Source organism: Phaenicophaeus curvirostris, chromosome Z, assembly GCF_032191515.1.
Source record: "Phaenicophaeus curvirostris isolate KB17595 chromosome Z, BPBGC_Pcur_1.0, whole genome shotgun sequence".
Taxonomy (NCBI): Eukaryota; Metazoa; Chordata; class Aves; order Cuculiformes; family Cuculidae; genus Phaenicophaeus; species Phaenicophaeus curvirostris.
In genome coordinates, this window is record NC_091431.1 from 25434823 (window position 1) to 25453118 (window position 18296).

The following is an 18296-nucleotide window of genomic DNA, read 5'->3' on the forward strand; positions in this document are numbered from 1 at the left end:
GTCAAAAGCCAAGACAGTAACTGGGAAGATTAAAGTAACAGTTCTTTGAAGTTTGTTGATAAATACCTTCCACAGCAATGCGCTTTTTAGGCCAGTCCTTTGATTCACGAGACACTGTTTCTTTGACTCGTATGCTAATAACCAAGTCAGCCATATTGAACTCCAAGGCATAGAAACGAAGAAGTTCCACCCAGAGCTGACCAGCAGGTGCTGAACAGTGCTGTCCTGAACCATATACTAAGGGAACCTGTCAATTACAGAAAAGCTTAAGTAATATTTAATACACAAGTGTTTAGCTGTTAAACTTCCTTGTATTTCATCTGTAATGTAATATTACAGAATTTGCAATTGCTTCTATACTCCTGCAATTACAATAATAACTGCAATTAAGAAAATTGGAAAAGACAGTATAAACTCGGATTATAAAACTTCAAAATGAAAGACTGAAGTAATAGTAAAGAATGGCATTGACGATTAATAACAATTGCTTAATTAAGTGTTTACGCCATAATTTATAAATTTCCAAGAAAACATCCCATCTAAATCTGACAGAATGGATTATACATCCTAATTTTTAGTAAAGCCTAAGGTGTTCACTACTTAATTGCTCTAAGATTCCTTGGTCACCATTTAGCAAAGATGCTAAAGATGAGGTCCAAACCATGTAGCTGGTAGCTACTTAAGTAGCATCTGAGCTCCTGTTTGTAACTAGTACTTTCCTGCATGTGTTGTGGGGTTTTTTTGTTTGGTTTTTTTTTTTTTTTTTGCTGTGTTGGGTTTTTTAACAGATAAATTTGAAGTTGTGTGAAAGCAGGAGGGATTACTAGTTACAGTCGGTAGTGCCAAAAGTATTTCTCCAACAGGTACAGCTATTGGAGTTCTGCATGCTCACAAAATACTCCATGGGAAAAAAACTCTATGTTAACTGATAACACTTGACCATTTAGTGATACTGTTTCTTGTCAAGCTGTTTTAAAATAAGTAATTTGTAGTTCAGAGCTAAGAGGAAATATTTTTTAACCTAATTCTGACATAAAATTTCTTCAACATTACAAACTATGTTCTCCCTGACAGATTAAACCCCAGCATCTTAGAGTCTGAAATAACACCTAGTTTACTGCTAGCTTCTCAGCAACAAGAAGTAAGCACTGTAAGCATGGTACCAAGCAGTCATGCAACCTCTTAGTTCAGCTTGTGGTTTTTAACAAATGGAGCAAAACCAGAAGATGGTTCTTTTTCTGGGAAAAGCAATGACTGCCGGACTACTAAGGAAGTAAATTTAATGTTTCAGACCTTGCCCCTTCTTGGGGAAGTTTCTTGTGGCAAATCATCACTGGGATTATACTCCCAAATCACAGCATCATTCTCAACTTCTTTCAGGTGAAAATTAGATAATTTGTTTGATGAGAATCCTCCAATCTGAAAGGAAATTGAAAAAGAAACATACAGCTAAACATCATGTAAACTTTAAACCTTTCCCCCTCATGGCAGTAAACCAAATTAAAACAGAATTAAGGTTAAAACCAGCTATTCCATGCCTAAATTATCCTCCCACCTGCTTCTCTCTTCTCCCTCTGCTTCTCTACAAAAAGCTTTCAAGATTTAGTGCCTTTGCAAGGGCATCCATGTGTCACATAACTTTGGTTTTGCATATTAAACAAGTATAAATGGTTATTTAAATTATACAGCCACATACTATAGAATTTCTCTCTCGAGTGAAGAGGCTTTAGGAATGAGACGGTCATGCGTTTAAGGAAACTGTAAGTTGGAAGGCCCATGTAATTGGTTGTGGAAATTGGAACATGCACCCTATATGTGACAGGTTACTATAAAAACAAAAATGGGTGCCATGAATATAACATTTAAATGAAGTCCTGGACAACTGGATTCTGGATTCATATAGACATTACAATTCCTTATATAAAGATGCATTTCAGTTTCTAAACCCAAGAAATATACCCTCTAAATCTCTGGTCTGATTCCTAGGGCAGACATCACACCAGTGTGCTCAACCGTGGTCTACACAGTTTTGAAGAATTACATATCAAAGGCCAAGCCACTGTTTTTGGATGTAGCTACATGAATTCAGAGTTCTCAAGAGTGTGGTACAAAGGCTGAATAAATGAGGAAGAGGTTGTTATGAAATGCATTATTCAATGTCCAGGTCTTCTGACTCAGAAAAGTGGTTACAGTGCACGTAATTCAGCGCCTAGGAATGTGAATGACAGCCTTACAACAAAGCATTCAAAGGTTAGGTGTAGTCTGGCTGAATTAACATTCTTTCTGAATTCCTGCAAAAATAGCTGGCTTGCTCGGAATAGCAAGAAGCTGACACACCACCTGTGACTGGTCCTCTCATTCATACTATCCAGTGCATTAATTCACATACCCACGATCCCAAACAGACAGGTAGAAAAGGCTCTTTCCTCTGTTGCAGAAAGAAAATAACCATTAAAGCGAACACATAAGGTGACAAGCCTCCCTCTTCAGGACGATCAACACAGCACAACTGTAAAAATAAATTGTGCAGTTATTAAAGTTTCAAGTGATACCACGGAAGGTATTCATTCAACTACTGTTCATAACTCTGTTACACTAAAAACTGACAGAAACACAGACATCTTTGACTTCTGGGGAGCTGGACTTTGTTCTCAAGGCCTGGGTATTTGCAGGACTCATGCCAGAAAGTTGAAGGAGGAGACTCTGCCAGTCTACTCTGGTGAGACCACACCTGGAACACCGCATCCAGCTCTGAAGCCTTCAGCACAGGAAAGACAGGGACATGTTGGATGGGGTGCAAAGGAGGGCCACAAAAACAGTTAAAGACCTGGAAAACCTCACCTATAAGGACAGGCTGAGAGCATTGGGGTTGCTCACCCTGTAGAAGAAATGACTCTGAAGAGACCTTATTGTAGCTGTTCAAGAGTTAAAGGGAGCTTATAAGAAAGATTGTGAAAAATTTTCAGCAGGGCCTGTTGCAATAGGACGAGGGGTAATAGTTTTAAGCTAAAGCAGTAGTTTAGACTAGATACTAAGAAGAAATTTTCTTCACTGAGGGTGGTGAAACACTGGAGCAGGCTGACCATTCAAGGCCAGGCTGCATGGGGCTCTGAGTAAACTGATCCAGTTGAAGATGTCCCTGTTCATTGCAGGTGGGCTGGACTGTATGACCTTTACGGTTCCTTCCAATCCAAACGATTCCATGACCCTATGATTACCATAATACTTTTAGTGGAAGAGTCATAGGATGCAGATCGGCAAACCGCAAACCAGATAGCATACAGCACATTCGCATGATTTATTTTTATGAAAATACAGTAAGTTTTCCAGTGTTTCTTGAATTATATATTTTAATTGCAAGCACAAAGTTTTGGAACAAGTTATTTTAATTCAAAAGAAAGTTTTCATCTCCATATGAAAACAAGCAGCTTTTTTTTTTTTTCCCTCCATGATGTATTAAGTTTATGAGAAACTGGTAATTCCATTTCATATACATTCCTCTGACTTGTTTGGTAACAGAGCAGGATACTTAGTCTGTATACCACGGGCTGAAGCTTCTAGTTCCACTTCTGATATTTAGTGGAACATTATAAGACACAAATGATAGTCACATCATTTATAAAATGTACAATCTATAAAAAATTCAAATAGCTTTCCTACAGAAAGTTTCAACAATTTTTCTAAACCAATAATAAAGTTCTAAACCAACTAAATATCAATTTTAATTCAGTATGTATTCAGAGGAATATAAATGACACTTACCTTTGCCCAGTACCTCAAGGCAATCACTAAAGGTACTATAGTAGGTTCCAGTTTTCCAAGCGTAGCCAAATGATTTGTTGTCAGCCAAGCATTCTCATTCCCTGCACTCACTTTGCAAATAAGGCCACTAAAACCCAAAAGGAAACAAAGAACAGTCACATGCCAGATGATATCTGACAAAAAAGTGTAGAAGGCAGCTGTAAGGAAAGACAAAATAGCCCCGCAAAGACACTGTATCTACATTAAAAGAAGCATGGAAAAGTGATCTGATTTATGTTTAGGCTGAAAATATATGCATTACAACTTTCTGTAAATGTTTTTTCAAACACAATTTAAATTTAACTATTTGTTTCTAATGATATTAATTCATTGAACTAAAAAAAAATTATAGTACTAATTTGCTTCACGAATCAAAAACATCTTCCTGTCTCATACCCATCAGAAAACAGTTTCTACGCTGTTCCCACAGCACAAGAGACATTATAAAACACTATAAAAAAAGATCAAACCAGCAGCAAATAACTGGTAATACTTTCATATCAGTAGCTGTTTTTAGAACGTTTCATGAATCTTAAGAGATATCCATTAAATGGGCAATATGAAACATCTTTCATTTGTTCTCAGGGTACCAGTGAAGCTAAGCAAACTGATCTTGACCTTACAGAAATCTATAATTTAATACAGTAACCATATTAGCTGTAAGGAAAGTTTCTACTTGAGTAGTTATCCCAAATGGAAGGGTGAGGGTACATGCTGGAAGCCATAATGGTCGAAGGGGTTGGGAAATACACAGCTAAGGACAGAACAACCCTTACCCTCTTATTCTAGGCTAGGAATGACTTGCCCATGAGTGTTAGTTTGTGTTTCAAGATCCATGGAACTGTAATAATTTAGTACAGAAATGTCATTTTTCAGATGTTGGTACATATAAGTTACATTTCTATATACTATTAGAACACAAAGTGACAACTGAAACCTTTGTTTTTCTCTGCACACCACCACTGGTACTCTAGCATGGAAATCTGCATCAACTTCTGTAAAAGATTCTAGAAGAGAGAAAGAAAATGAAGTAATATTAAGCATCACGTTGACAATAAACACGTTGAACTAGATGCAACTGGGAGTACAACTAGAATCCCAATTTCTTAATAAAATTACTAATTTTGAGACAAATAACTCCGTACATCTAATAAATGAATCTTGTCACTGTTCTAAAGCAAATTTCTCATATGTGAGGGTTAATACTCTACAATAAGTACTGTTAAGAAAATCCTCAAGGAAAAGAACTTTTCAATATTAATATACATAGTAGGTAAAATTAAGAAGGTGTATTTTGGTGAAGTGCTGGCTCCAGTAACCCAGGCATATAGACAGACCAATGACACCTGTAAAACAATTATTAGTGTGAAGGATGAAAAATACAGAGCATTGCATCAGTACTAGACAAATAAATTATTCAAGTTTATTTTCCTTGGTAATCTAGAAACACTCTATGGAAGTAAAGAACAGGTTTACTGACACAATATAATGTCTTCATGTTATGCCTAATTTTTAATTTTTTCTTTCTTTCTTTATATAGGTTTCCAAATATTACACAATTCAGCTACATTTTTACCTTCACACTAAAAAAGTAAAGATGCCACTGCAGTTCTTTCTCCAGGTAAAGTTTATTGATCTATTGATGCAAAATGGGCTTCTTTTTTGATGCCTAATTGTTTCACTGGGCCAGGTAGAGAGGAAATTGTGAGACAATTTTAGATATTCAACTCAAAAACTCTAAAATGACAAGGTTTTCCTGATCTTACCTACCCACTGGGACACCTGACTTCTTTGAAAACTATCTTGCTTTTGCCACTGCGGTACTTCAAATACTTAATGCTCTGTCCCTGTGTCTTGCATCTCCCTTAGAAAGGCTTTGCACAGGATGTTAATGCAACAACTGCCTGCTTTCAAAACACTAGACATACAACAGGAGCAGGTGTGGCAGTGAAATGGTCAATGAAAAATATAGACATTTAATATACATTTGGAACCATATGGCTTGATTTCCCAACTGTGGGCATAAAGCAACGCAAGAAAGCAGTAAAGCTACTCCTTGTGATCTCCATTTAAAAAGAAAGTTTTTTTCCCACCTTTTCATTTTTTGTCTACATATGCTTAAATTTGTTTAGGTGCATATATTTTTTTTTTAAGATCTTAAACTTCACTTGTCTGTATTACTGCATAGATTTGTATTCATTAGCTGAAAAACATGTGTCTATGCAGCCATTCGTAAATGGCCTCCCTGCATTAACAGGCACGTGCACATAATTATAGAAAAAGAGACCACAATCTGGAGTACCTTATTACCAAGTTTCTGACCGAATTACAAGAGCTTAGGCTACTTTCTGTACCACACATAGATAACATCAGTCTGGGGAAAGAAAGACAGTACAGTCTACCTTAATGACGTCTTCACTTATAATGAAGAAACCCTCCCATGAGGAAGTTCTCGTATCAACACAAATAATGGGACTTAAATAAAGTAGTCATAAAACTGAATACCAGACTAAAGCTATTTCTGCCCAAATGCTATGTCCTGCAGTATTTGTCAGTCCCACTTTTTTTTTTTTTTAAAATGGCATGTGATTTACCTGTTAGAATTCAACAAAACTAACTAGTAATAGTTTAACAAAATTGAGAAAGCAGCAATTTTTTCTTACCACTGTTCTGAAGCCTCTCTTGCACAAATAAGAGAACATCTGGTTGAGTCATCTGTCAATAAAATTAATAAAGTTGTTTTCATATCAAAAACTTCTGTCAAAAAAGTGACTTCCCACAATCAAAAAAAAATTTAAAATATCATCCCTAGGTCACTTCTGTTTTTCTTCCAGAGAAGGTGGCAGTAAGGAGACAAGGACAAGAGGGAATGGCCTCAAGCTCTGCCAGGGGAGGTTCAGGCTTGACATTAGGAAAAAATTTTTCACAGAAAGGGCCACTGGGCATTAGAACAGGTGGTTGAGTCACCTTCCCTAGAGGTGATTAAAAGACAGGTGGATAAGGTGCTGAGGGGCATGGTTTAGTGATTGATAGGAATGGTTGGACTCCATGATCCAGTGGGTCCTTTCCAATCTAGTGATTCTGTGATTCTATGAAAACAGCAGCTCAGAAAAATCTTAGTCCTTGGTTATTTAACAGGAACACAAACCACTTATTTTGAAGAAAAAAAAAATTCCTGAAGTAATTGTAAGTGAAGCTATTTTTACCTCTATAGAAGACATGGTTGTGGGGAAAAAAGACACAAGAAGTACTCTTTCAGTGTGCTTAAATATGAGTGCCTTCTGACACAGCATGTCTACCTCACAGCAAAGATTAAAAATATAGTTTTTTAAAAATATAGCTTTTAAAAATTATCTGGACTTTAGGAACTTGGATCATTCTTTTTCCCTACAATGTTTCCATCTTTCCTTCCTAGAGGTAATGCTGAATTTTAACTATCAGGCTGCAAATCAACTACAGCAGGAATAAGTTCAAGTATGGAATCAAAAGCTTTTCAGAGTCCTTAATTTCTTTTCAATGTTCAAGCACAAAGATGTATTGAAACAACTAGCATGACAAATCAAGACTTAAAATTACTTCACATATAAATGATGTAAGATGGTTTCATGTCTCAAAAATAACGTAGCAATCAAACTCTGATGTGCATGTATGAATACAAAAACAAGATCATGGAAATGCCATTTGATCCAGCTGTAAAAAAAGATAAATAATGATCCATATCATAGGAACACTAGAAATACAGATGTTTTAAGTGTTCTCGGTTTTTCAGAAAGAAGATTTGATAAAACAAAGGTGCATTATACTGCCTGACCACAACTGGTGTATGAAGCAAGGAAGTCACTTCAAGATCATCTTAATGTGGTAGCTTTGTTTTAACCAATGCATTTTCATAAAAAATGCTATTACCTCACTAAGTTATATTTAAACTATAACCTACATAAAGGTGCAGAAATTCAAAACCACTTAGACATACTTAATAAAATAGTCTTACTTACGCTGGCAGGAAATTGGATATCTATGTTTATGTCTGAAGTTTTGAAACCAAATCTGCTATAGGAGGAGCCATACAATCTTAACGAGCACTCTGCAATAAAAAGAATTATACTGCGTTTACTTTATACTTAATTCTAAGTCTGTAGCTATTTCATGGTATTGTCAGTAGATTGTAAAACTACATCTAGGTTTGGTAACCACACGAAATGCAGACGGTCTTCCAACAGAACAGAGTTGTTTTAGTAAACCTTGTCTTCCATGCTGTTGCTAATGAAGTCTTATCATAAGGATCAATTGCCCTCTCCATGTCCTGTTCATCTTCATGTATTACTACAGGTCTGAGTCATGAGCACCACTGTAATTACACAGGGTTATATTGCCCCATCATGTCACTCAACAGACTAGTAACTAAACATACTCTTTTAGAATTTAGCTAGCCAACATTTAATTAAGTTTTTCGCTTATAGGCTATTGCTTTTTTGTTTTAACATTGGCATTTCTAGAATTTAAAAATGAATTGCAAATGATACCTGGCAGTTTTTGACGCAGTAAGTTTTCCATCATTGTTTTAATGTTGAGTCTTTCTTCTAGATCTTCGTTATTTAAGCCAAACTCCTGCACTACATTCTCAATAGCAACACCAATAGCTTTTATCTGGGAAGGCGTTGGAGGAGGCAGAGCAGTCAGTAGCAGTTCTTCTTGCTTTTCCTTTAAAGATAGGACACACATTTTAATGATTCTCTTGAGCTGCTCCATATGATAGAATGAAAGCCTGCAACTCATCCCAACCAAGACCACTAGACGTTTTCCAGATAATGGGAGATATTTGGAAGCAAATATAGAAAAAGGAAAAGAAATAGAAATTAGAAGGAAGAGAAGACATTTAATTTAAAATATGAAGTAAATTGAGACAATACTGGAAATTATTTCGATATTTATGTTCAAAACAAACTTATTTCCTATACTTATAAACAAGTCTGCAACAAGTTCTTAACCTCAAAGTATTTTTGAATTGAAATCTTCACCCTGACATATAGGTTATAATTTCCAATTCTGCCATACCAACTATATTTGCTTATAGTTATTCCTCATTGCTCTGGACCTGATCAAAACTCTTACTTGTTGAAATATACCAATGAAATATACAATAAGAATTATAAACAGCAAAACAGAAGAGTCAGTTAGAACAGCTTTTTTATTATACTTCAGTCAATAGTAGCAAAGCATTACCAAGTTATACTTTAAATAAGGACTTCCTTTAATAGGCATGAAAAAGTACAAATTCAATTCCAAAGCTGAGGGCAGAAGCAAAGTCCAGATCCCAAATTTACTCTTTTTACCAGTATCACTACATAATAGTTTTTAAAAAGATTCAAATATGGTAAAAAATGAGGAATGATTTTAGAAGCAGTGCAGTTTCATTATCATTAGTAAGGCAAGGACAGTTTCATTAGCTTGCATTTTATACTCTTCCTCATCCTTAACTCACCTTTAGGCTTTTCTTGTGTCTTTTCTCTTTAATATGCTTATGAGCAAAAGCCACTGATTCAAGCAAAACATCACACAATTTGCAGGTATATTTTGCTAATGGATAGCTTCGAGGTTGCTAAAATAAAGATAGTAAAAAATCTTCAAAAACACAGAAAGATATTACCTTCATTCATTCAATACCCTTGGCTAAGCTGAATGACTAACTCTGATGTTCAGAAACACTCACTTCGGCTTTCCTAACTCCACCTTTACAGTTAGAAGGCTGCATATCAAATATAATGCCAGTGAATGGTCATACTGGGTCAATCAAGTCCAATCCCTTGTCTTTTACAGTGGTAAATATGCAGCGCCCATGGAAGAACATGTTAAATGAATAAACATAAAATTTTTCTGGTCCACCGCCCAAAGATCTAGTGATCCGATGTTAATTAATGAAATAAAGTAACAGAAATTTTTGTGCTTAAAATACTGCCAAATCTAGATTTATTTTAGTAAAAAAACAAAGGATAACCTGCTTTTTCTTGACAATTCATTAACTGCACCCATTTTGTAAGTTATATGAATTCTAATATAACTAGACTTATAGACACAGCCAGAAAAATGATTTGTGTACTCTCTACACTGTATTTAGAGGAAAAAAAGAAAAATAGGAGAGGACAACATAAGTAAAAACACCTTCTTTAGTCTATAAACGTAGTCTCGCTTCAACCGTTCTTCAGCTTGCTGCAATCCTAGAAGTTCTTTTGCTGACAGCACAGATTCATCTACGACTGGATCATCTACTTCATCTTGATCATATTCATCCTTTCTAGTTCTTCTTGACCTTCTTTGTTTCCTAAGCTGCTTCACTTCTTACAAAGAAATAAGAGAGCAAATACATCAAAAAACTTCAAAATACTATGCAGTGTTTAATTTTTTCTTTAATTACCATTCTACTTCTCCGTGAGTCAAAGAAAATACAAATCAGCTACCCAGCATGGTATCGTGATCAGTGCTGTGCAAGTCGATAACAGCAAGAGTGTATGTTTATGTCATAACCTCTAACACCTTTGTTCTAAAAAAGTGAACAACACCAATTTATCCCATAGAAGTCACCAGCCTTATTTAGCTTTGTTAAAACTGGCAAGCTCCTCACCCCCAAGCAATTGATTTCACTGTGTAGTAGAGACATACTTGTGTATCATAATGAAATGGTAGAACACATCCAAAGATTTCAGGATGTGTGGTCAGGCTTAGGTAGACGAACAAGCTAGAAGGTGAACTGACCCATAGACCACTACAAAAATCACAGAATTAGTGAGCATAGGCCAGCCTAAATAATTTTTAAGAACTAAAAGTACTATGATAGAGCACTGCCATGGCTTCACTGACATACAATTTATTATCACCAGTAATAAGTGTCTATTAGTGTTATTTGCCTATCAATTAAACCAGCATATGGTGTAGTAATATCTTCACATTATTAAAGAGGTAAATGAAAGAAAATCCCTATTGGTTATGTAGTAAAAAAAAAGAAATAACTTGCTACATATACGTATATGTTGCTTAATAAAGGCATAAAACTGGCAGAATAAACACGCTTAGAGAGCTTTTTATTACAGCAAAAGTTGAAGAATAAATTAATGCCAATACCACTTCTACTTTTAAGCAAACTTTGTCATCATTTTGAAATACATTTTGAAGTAGGGATTGCTAGTAGTCCAAAGAATACCCGTAAAAATAACCTCAGGAATGGATATACACAGGCCAGATTTTCACATATGACTTCAGATCTGACTTTAGATCATGTCTTACCAGTCACTTGAATACCTATGCAAGATATCCAGATGCATGTTCTAAAGTACTCTGTTTCTGAGAAAGTTTGAGACTTCCTTAGACCCCCATGTAATAGCATAATTTGTAATAATGGGGAAAAAAGAAGATGAACCAAAACTGCTCTACCAAATACGTCTACAAAGTTCCTTTCCTGCAATCACAATTTTTATCTCTAATAACTGGCAAACATGAAACAACCTGGTTGTGTGTTTTCAACTAGCTGCTTGATTCAGTTCATCAAGTAGCGTGTATGTGCTCATGTTGTAAACAGGAACAAGAGATGAATGTCCTAAGTTCTATTAGCAGTAGCACATGCTGGAATACACAGAACTAAGGTTTAATGGGCTGCAGGAACAGTACACCAAAGGAAGCTCCAAGGAGCAGGAACTGAGGACTGACTTGGGCCTAGGTCTGAACTTTACAGATTCCTCCCATTTTCCATGCCAATTCTCCAGCTCAAGTTCTTAAGACACAGTACAGTTGCTTGACTACATTTTTACTAATTGGCATAGACAGAACTCAGAGAAAAAAACTGTATTAATGGAATGCCACTGCAAAAAAGCATGTGACAACCACTTGCTTGCCAATTATTTTTGTAGCCATTAAATAACTTAAAAAAATTGCAAAGTAAAGAAATACTTTTAATATTTGATAGTTACTGTAGTGACAATCTACTTAGAGGTTAATGACTAAATAAGTACCAAACTCAAGTTGAAATTAAAGTTTCTGCAGAAAAATTAGTGCCTTGGATATGGCAAATTCCTTCCTTATGAGCTTCTGTAAAAAGGCATGAAGGTAAAGTAAAGTGACAACTGCAATAAAAGATTTCAAGTAAAAAGAAACCCACTAAAGGAAACATTTTTAGTAATCGTTTGGCACTTGACAGAGAATTAGAGCTTTTGAAGGGACCTCGAGAGATTAGCCTGTGCTTCGCAGCAGGAAGAAATGAACTTTGTCAATCCTGAGAAATGCTCACCTAACCTGTTCTTAAAGGCCTTGAGGTACACACTCTATGAGCTGTTCAGATAACCTCTCCAGTACTTCTCTAGCTTTACCATTAAAATATGACTTCTTATTCCTTATCTGAAGTTTTCTTGCTTAATATAACACCCACTGTTTTGTTTCGCATCTGTTGGAAAGATGCAAACCCGATTACCACATCAGATTTTTAATACCTCTCTAGATAGTAATCAACTATTACTGAATCCCCCTACCCTTTCCTTTTGCAGAAAGATTGGGGATTGTTACAGTCGTTTCCTATGTGCGCTGGCATTCTCGCTTTTCTTCGCCTCACAACACCATGACAACTGACTACTCATTATCATCTTCTGATTCAGCACAATTTCAGATGACAAAACAATTTCCAGTAATTTTTCCTACTTTTTTTGTGCAGTTGACATTCCTACTTAAAGCAACAGCATTTGCAAGTATTTATTTTGTATTTCATCCTACATGCAAGTAATTTCTCTAATTGCACAAAGCTCTTGTAATTGATCTTCCTGCTTTTCTGCATTCAGTTCTTCCAGCTCCACAGCATATTCAAATTTAAAAGCATACAAGTAATAAGCATGCTGTTCTCATTCATCATCAGAATAGTGTAATAAATATTGAACAGAATAGAATCCTCACAGATGCTTGTTCAATGCTTCCTAAAATTTTGACAAAATCTTTTATTTTCTGAGCATAGTTACCTAATTCACTCTGCAAGTCTCTTATATTAACTTAATCTAAAGAATTTTCCTCAGTTTACTTACTAGACTACCACGTGTGTTTACAGTACTATAGTACTAGCAGTATCTATCAACTACTTCTCCCATATACACAGGGGACTGATCATCAGTTTAAAGAAATAAATTAGAAGGACCTGGCATACCTTTTTCTTAACTAATCCATGTTTACTGCCACTCCTCTCTTTGTTACCTTTCAAATACCCGTAGTAGGTTTCAAAATTTATTCCAGAACAATTTGCCAAGATTAAAGTTGTGTACCATTTTTAAATTCTACTAATAAAGATGCACTTTCCCTTTCCTATACATCAGTAGCTCACTTCTCCCAATTAAGTTCTCAGGTATGATTGCTGGCAGTTCCAAAAATCTACTTCAGTGAGCTCCTTAAGTTTCACTGAAGGAAGCTGAATGGAGCCAGCAAATTTTAGAACTTGCAATAGTATTCCACTCTGCTTTCTACTCATCTGAAGTTGAGCTTAAATGTGCAACTTCTAACACTGAGATACACAGGGCACTTGCTCACAGTTTATGTCTTTAGTCACAATTGATATCAAGGAAAAGGAGATTTAATTCCTGGACATCCTGGTATCAATGAGTGATAGCCTTCCTTCTCAGCAGGGGGGCAAATCAAGTATTTGGTCCTCAGTCTTAACTAAAACAAGACTGATTTCTTGCTAACAGGCAGTTGTATTGTGTTAGCAGCACCTCATCTGTGCCTTAGTTTTTCTTATCTAATTGTATTCCCTTTAAAGCTTCATCTTTCTGCTTTGATCTATTTAGACTTCCTTCTCGTACTCACGTTCAATGGAGATCTCATGACACTGATCACTTTATCGTTCCTTAGCCTATTCTTTCATGCATTTCAGCACTTTGGGCTCATACTCTCATTACTAGTACCAAAAGCCTACAGAGAAGTCAAACACGCATGGAGAATTGAGCAGACAAAGGAAGGCACCCTCCTGGACCTGCTGTTCATGAACAGAGGAGGCCTTGCAGGGGATATGATGGTTGGAGGACGCCTGGGACAAAGCGATCATGAGATGATAGGTTTTTCAGTTCTAGGAGAGGTGAAGAGGGGGATTAGCAGAACAGTCACAATAAACACGAAAGGCAGGTCTTGCCAAACTAACCTGATCGCCTTCTATGACGAAGTGACTCAACTACTGGATGAGGGAAAGGCTGTGGATGTATCTTCCCGGACTTTAGTAAAGCCTTTGAGACAGTTTCTCACAGCATTCTGCTTCGGAAACCGTCAGCCTCTGGACTGGACAGGCGCACACTCTCCTGGGTGGAAAACTGGTTGGATGGCCGGGCCCAGAGAGTGGTGGTAAACGGAGTTAACTCCAGCTGGAGGCCAGTGACAAGTGGGGTTCCCCAGGGCTCAGTGCTGGGTCCAGCCCTGTTCAATGTCTTTATCAAAGACCTGGATGAAGGCATCGAGGGCACCCTCAGCAAGTTTGCAGACGACACTAAGCTGGGTGGAAGTGTGGATCTGCTGGAGGGTAGGGAGGCTCTGCAAAGGGATCTGAATAGGCTGGGCCGCTGGGCTGAGACCAAGGCATGAGGTTTAACAAGGCCAAATGCTGGGTCCTGCACTTGGGGCACAACAACCCTATGCAGTGCTACAGACTAGGAGAAGTGTGTTGTGTTCAATTCTGGGCCCCTCACCACAAGAAGGATGTTGAGGCTCTGGAGCGAGTCCAGAGAAGAGCAATGAAGCCGGTGAAGGGACTGGAGAACAGGCCTTATGAGGAACGGCTGAGAGCTGGGGTTGTTTAGCCTGGAGAAGAGGAGGCTGAGGGGAGACCTTATTACTCTCTACAACTACCTGAAAGGAGGTTGTGGAGAGGAGGGAGCTGGCCTCTTCTCCCAAGTGACAGGGGACAGGACAAGAGGGAACGGCCTCAAACTCTGCAAGAGGAGGTTCAGACTTGACATCAGGAAAAAATTTTTCGTGGAAAGGGTCACTGGGCACTGGCAGAGGCTGCCCAGGGTTGAGTCACTTTCCCTGGAGGTGTTTAAGGGACGGGTGGATAAGGAGCTGAGGGGCATGGTTTAGTGATTGAAAGGAATGGTTGGACTCTATGATCCAAGAGGTATTTTCCAACCTAGTGATTCTGTGATTCTGTGAATTAGTTGCGTCAATGATATATTGCTGTTGCTAAGTATTAAGTTCTCACAAGACATAGGAGACATCATTTTCAATCTTCATTAAGATTTGCTGTTAACAAACCTCACTGGAAGCTCCAAAATCTTACCCTCTATCAGCTTAACCAAAACATCCCATACCAGCCTTGACAGATTGAATCATATTGTACCCAGAAAACTGCAAACTGGGATGCTCGCAGATGTTGCAACCTACTTACTCCTACCTCTTACCAACTAACTTACAAAGACAACATAATAGACTAAGAAATTCTGCATCAACAGTTTGCAATATATATCAAGGAAAAAAAATCTTTTTGTTTAACAGTGGATACTGAAATTTTACTTTTCAGTAAAACACACAAAAAGGTACTTTACTGGATAACTATGTGAAAGCAAACAAACATGGTGATTACCAGAGCCTCCTTTCTGCATGTCTGGCACATCTTCATTCATAACGCCTTCCTGAATTTGTCGTCTTACATTTCTGTTTCCAGCACCTTCAACCTCATGAAAAGAGTCCTTTCTTGTCCTGCTATGTGCAGGAATCCAGGCAACAGATCTGTACTCTCTCCAGTTCTCCGAAGTACCTTGGTGGTCATTAGGTACCCACTTCTTCATCTGGTCTCTTTGGGTATCATTTAACTTTGACCCTTGACTGTAAGTTGTATTTTTAAGAGAATTTGGGCTACTCAAAACCCTGTGTGGCCCTCGCCTGGGACTGGTTCCATAACAACCTGGTCTTCCCTTTTTCTTTTGCAGGCTGGTATCTATTATATTGCTATGGCCATTTCCATATTCATCCATGACTCTGTAGCCTTTTTGTAATGGACTCCCTTTTAATTCTTCTTGACATAAAATCTCCTGTTCCTTATTTTGTTTGGCAAAGCAATGTTTTGCGGCATCTCCCATGGCTACTGCTACTCAACTCAGTGATCCTCACCTAGAAGTTAAAAAAAAAAAAAGTTTTCATCACTTGATTAATCTTAAAATACAACTTCTAAGTTTTTAACATATAATAATAATAATATGTTACAATATGTTACAGAAATCTCAACAAAGCCCAGGCTTTGCAATTCCATGAAGGCAAGCAAATCTTGCTGGAAAGCAAAATTGGCTCCTGCCAAACAAAAGACAGCTCAAAACCCAGCTAGGTTTCTCCTCTTAAAATGTCTAACACCTATAGGTGGTTCAGAAAATGCAGAGATAGACTATAACTTTTACGGGCTTTAAAGTCTATACACTGTTAGAACAAAAAACCACTTTTAAGAGTAGACATCAGAGTCTCAGCTCAGTACAAGAAAACTTCAAAAGAAGGAACTTTGTAGCATGTAGAATACGTAGGAGGCAAAAATGAGAACGGACCCAAAGCCATTCTACATTATCTGTATATCCCCCTTTCCCCAAAGCAGACACTATTCATCTTGCTAAAAATGAAAATTGTGATCAGAGGAGACAGAGGTGTAAAAGTTGAATAGCAATCCATCTGTCAGGCAAAGCTGACACAACCGTTAAAAAACAATGCTGCACTGGCCAGTGCATTTCACACATTCTACCTAGACCAGCATGCCGCGGTCTCACATTAAGCACCCATACTCCATATTGTTTTGGTACTTTCTAAAACACCAGGGCTACCAATTTGCTTCCCACACCCCTTGGTCACATCCGTGTTCTTACTGTAAAAAATGTCCAGGGAGCTTTAACTCCAATGTTAGCATAAACCTGCGCCCATTGTGAAAGAGGAAGTTATCTGGAAGATACCGGTTAAACACATGTAAGCAGCAGCAGTCACATTAACAATGAATATGGTATGATTTAAACATAGCCACATATAACCAAGCAATAAAGGTTTTCTCTATCAAAAGATACGCATTTGCTTTAGGATGTAGAGCAGGCTGTAGGGTATTTACATGAAGCACCTAGACGGCAGAAAATTCCCTTCTCTTGCCTTTAGTATGAGAGTTAGGAGGCTGATGTCCTTAAACTCTGGGTTTTTTTTTTTGTTTGTTTCCTTAAGTTCTGCACGCCAAAAAAGCAACCCTAGGCATCTCGGTTTCTGCCTCCTATAGGCTTGAGGCTTTTAGTGTTTGTCCTCCTCTAATGCAGAAGTGGTGTTTTGCTCTTACGTGGGTAACAAAACAAAGACGATTCCTGTCCTAAAGACCTGAATTCATGGCTAGTTATGTATGACTGTGGAGACGTAGATATTCCAGCCAAGCATTGAAAAAAGTTTCAAACTCGAAGAGTGAGCTTCTTTCCCATTTTAATACAAAATCTGATATCAAATCCGAGTTTCAGAGTGACCTAAACCCAGCTTGTTTCAGAGCAAGACGCAACAGTCACACCAGCTGCCAAGCTGGATGATGACATAGTCCCTGCGCTGGAAGGGAGCAGAGAATCAGAGTTCACACTCACTTCTGGCTTGTATTCACGATGTGACAGGCAGTCCCGGCCGGGCCGCGGCGGGGGCGCTGTCCCAGAGGGCGAGTAGCAAGGCACCTGCGGGACGACGCGGTTCCGTGCGGAGCCAGAAGCGGCGGGCAGCGCCGGCCTAAGCCGCCAAAGGGACCCGGTCTTGGGGCGACGGTCCCGGCGCCGTCACCACCCTCCCCGTCCGCCCCGGGGCTGCTGAAGGCCCCCAGCTCCCCCGCAACCACCGAAGGCCCGGGAAAGGCCCGGCGGAGGCGCAGCCAGTGCAGGGCGGCGGACCCGCCTCTGCCAGGCACCCGCGGCCCAGGGAAGGGCGAGAGGGCACCGGGGAACGCGTCTCGCTCGTCCACCGCCAACCGAGAGACGGGCACCCACCGGCCGCCGAGCGCTCCCGCAGCTACTGCCGCCCCGCCATTGTGCCTCGCCGGAAGCTGCTCCTCTCCCTCCCGCGGCCCCGCCACAGGCACTTCCGCCTCTGGGGGCGGGGCCGGACTCAGGGGGGCGAGGCCGACGGGGGCGGGGCTGGAGGAGCGGCCGCGGCGCGGCAGGGGGCGTGGCCGGGGAGACATGAACAGGGCGAGGGGCGTGGCCAGCGGGGCGTGGGCGTGGTCAGACGGCAGGGGGTGTGGCCAGGGGCGTGGCGCGAGCCGCGGCCTGCGAGTGTCGCTTCTCTGGCGCGGCGTAGCGTCCGCCTCGGTCACCTCAAGCGCTGCGGTGGATCGGGGGTGGGGCGGCGGCGAAGGCGGTATTCGAAACCTTCCAGTACCTGAAAGGAGCTACAAGAAAACTGGGAGGGACTATTTACGAAGGCTTGTAGCGATAGGACTGGGAGCAGTGGGTATAAACTACAGAGGGGCAGGTTTAGGCTACACATAAGGAGGAATTTCTTCACCG

At 39.2% G+C, this 18296-nt stretch overlaps 1 protein-coding gene across 2 annotated transcripts in view; it reads right to left on the reverse strand.

Annotated features, from left to right (window-relative positions):
- TUT7 (terminal uridylyl transferase 7) overlaps positions 1-17483 on the reverse strand; it is a 33124-nt gene extending 15641 nt beyond the window's left edge. Inside the window, exons 1-12 of one of the 2 annotated variants that reach the window (XM_069880271.1) lie at positions 17388-17481; positions 15389-15915; positions 9961-10136; positions 9284-9400; positions 8325-8502; positions 7797-7885; positions 6465-6516; positions 4739-4808; positions 3763-3889; positions 2390-2509; positions 1294-1419; positions 67-247 (exon numbers count right to left, since the gene is read on the reverse strand). In XM_069880271.1, the coding sequence (XP_069736372.1) occupies positions 67-247; positions 1294-1419; positions 2390-2509; positions 3763-3889; positions 4739-4808; positions 6465-6516; positions 7797-7885; positions 8325-8502; positions 9284-9400; positions 9961-10136; positions 15389-15884 (1732 nt within the window). In that variant the 5' untranslated portion in view covers positions 15885-15915; positions 17388-17481. Of the gene's footprint in view, positions 1-66; positions 248-1293; positions 1420-2389; positions 2510-3762; positions 3890-4738; positions 4809-6464; positions 6517-7796; positions 7886-8324; positions 8503-9283; positions 9401-9960; positions 10137-15388; positions 15916-17387 lie in introns of both variants that reach the window. The other variant, XM_069880270.1, reaches the window with a different exon arrangement.
- Positions 17484-18296: the final 813 nt, after the last annotated feature.